This window comes from Penaeus vannamei, chromosome 2 (assembly GCF_042767895.1).
Source record: "Penaeus vannamei isolate JL-2024 chromosome 2, ASM4276789v1, whole genome shotgun sequence".
NCBI lineage: Eukaryota > Metazoa > Arthropoda > Malacostraca > Decapoda > Penaeidae > Penaeus > Penaeus vannamei.
In genome coordinates, this window is record NC_091550.1 from 39,330,669 (window position 1) to 39,333,168 (window position 2,500).

Genomic DNA, 2,500 nt, shown 5'->3' on the forward strand with positions numbered 1-2,500 from the left:
TTTTATTTATCCTCAAGAGGTCTCCCTCCTTTCCACATCGTATGTTCTTTCCCTGGCCTGGCCATGATTTTCACCAAAGATCACTACCCATGGAGAAACCTCGATAAAGTGCCAAATAAAATATAGATAAAAGATAAGATTCAGCAAGACCCAAAAGGGGTATCGCCGAGAGCAGCACGGTAAAGAGAGAGCTGAATGCTCATGAGCAAGAGGCCATCTGCTGCCGAATGGCAACTTCGCAGGCTTTTTACGTTAAAGATTCCATGGCGGAAGTAAGCCACAGGTCCGTCGCGGGTGGCGCCCTCTTGTTATTTTCTTCCCGTCGCAGCCGAGAGGGGAGACTATGATATTTTGGTCCACTGGTGGGATTGCGGGTATATCGCATCACTACACTATGACTATTTAATATGCAATCACGCGTGTGTGTGTATGTGTCTGTATATATATATATATATATATATATATATATATATATATATATATATATATATATACATGTGTGTGTGTGTGTGTGTGTGTGTGTGTGTGTGTGTGTGTGTGTGAATAACCGTTTATATATATGTATATATACATATAATTATATAGACGTATATATATGTAATAAATAATAAATGTATATACATGTATGTGATATAAACAAACAAACACACACACACACACACACACACACACACACACACACACATATATATATATATATATATATATATATATATATATATATATATATATCTGTGTATGTGTATGTGTGAACGTGTGTGTTTGTATATATACATGTATATGTGTGTGTGTGCACGTACATATATACGTATATTCATATGTGTGTATGTGTACGTGCATTTCTCGCTCAAATATCGTAATGATGATAACGATATTAAGGTTACGTAAGACCTTTTCCTCGCCGAAAGCAACAAGGCGACGAGTGTCGACATTATCTACGGCACAATCGACATCAACGGCATCGGCGGTACAAGGGTTACGGCTTCGAGGTTCATCGACCATCCAGGATACGACTCGAGTACCTATGTGAGCATCATGAGAGACATTTGTTCTCCGCCAATCATTTATTATTTATTGTTAGGAGCCTGACTCGGGTTTATGGCGCTTGGAACAGTGGAAAACATTGAAAAATGCCATTTAAAATTCATGAACTTTGTAGGGCTTATATAAGGTAGTGGTGCGTATTCAACGACAATATGTTTGCTTATTAGGAAAATAGGAATACGAATTTTTGCCGTGTTTAACCTTCCATCCACCCTTTAAACTTCCTTCCTTATGCTCTTCCTCACTTCCACTCTTCCGTCCTTCCTACCTTGTACCCTTTTACCCTTCTTTTCCTCAGGCCAACGACATCGCACTGGTAGAGCTGCCGCAACCTCTGAATTATGCGACCGATGCCAAAATCCAACCGATCTGCTTGGGACTGGAAGAGGACATACCCTTCGGAGGCAAGGCGGTGGCGTCGGGATGGGGAGACCTGTCGTTTGGTAGGTCCACTGATTTCTTCGTCTTTGGTTTCATTACCCATTAAGTATAAGGTAATAAAAAAATGAGACCCATAACTGTAGTGCTTTTTGTGGCAAATATATTACCCTAAGTTCTGATGCTCTCTGTTTCTCACTCATGCTTCAATGTCTTGTCAGTATAAATGAAGTGAGCTTTCCGGTCCCTTGTCCCCTCTCCTTTTCTGTACCATGCCATTCAGTCACTTACCACATCTTGCTAGATAACTGGTATTTTACAATTTAGCCATTAAATAGAATGATACTGAAATGCTCAGTAAACATTTAAGTGCTGCATTGCTTTATGTGTCTAATCAAAATATCTGCCACACTTTTCTTTAATATTAATCTTATTTTGAACAGAGGGGTTATCACCTGACGTCCTGCAGGAAGTAGAGTTAGATATCATCACAATAAACGAGTGTCAGCAGAAGGAGTCTTTACCGCCAGACACAAACTCGGTTGTATGTGCTCTGACTCTCTACAAGGATACCTGTCAGGTAGGAAACAGCTCCATGGCCATAATTCGTTTAACCTTTGGGAACACATTTCTTGATTACGAAAGTAGCCTGGTGAAACATCCTCTTTAAGAACTCATTACCCTGTACACAACCGCAGGGTGACAGCGGTGGTCCTCTTGTTGCGAAACTTTGTGACGGCACCTGGGCTCAAATAGGAATTGTCAGCTATGGTTTCCAGTGTGCCGTCCCTGGCAAACCTGGTGTGTACACCCGTGTGTCTGCTTTCGCTAGCTGGATCTCAAATAACACTGGAGGCAGCAGCTGTAGTTCTACCCTGAGTAAGTCATGGTTTGAAACGGATGTATGTTGCACAATGATGTACATTGAATCATTACAGAATAAGTATTAAGGTGTGGAGTTCCCGAGAAATGGACACTAGTTGTAGCAGAGTTTCACTGTTCATGTCTTCTCCACCCCCACCATTAGCACTTAGCGCAGAACTTGACAACCGTGCAAAAGAGAGGGAAGCAGTGAACG

The 2,500-nt window shown here is 41.2% G+C and overlaps 1 protein-coding gene across 2 annotated transcripts in view; it reads left to right on the forward strand.

The window, feature by feature from the left end:
- The window catches only part of LOC113819696 (mucin-2), a 143,226-nt gene that overhangs the window by 133,791 nt on the left and 6,935 nt on the right, over positions 1 to 2,500 (forward strand). For both annotated transcript variants that reach the window (XM_070133094.1, XM_070133101.1), the window contains exons 21-25: positions 909 to 1,026; positions 1,343 to 1,487; positions 1,866 to 2,002; positions 2,121 to 2,301; positions 2,450 to 2,500. The exon at positions 2,450 to 2,500 is cut by the window's right edge and continues 597 nt beyond it. In XM_070133094.1, the coding sequence (XP_069989195.1) occupies positions 909 to 1,026; positions 1,343 to 1,487; positions 1,866 to 2,002; positions 2,121 to 2,301; positions 2,450 to 2,500 (632 nt within the window). The remainder of the gene's footprint in view (positions 1 to 908; positions 1,027 to 1,342; positions 1,488 to 1,865; positions 2,003 to 2,120; positions 2,302 to 2,449) is intronic.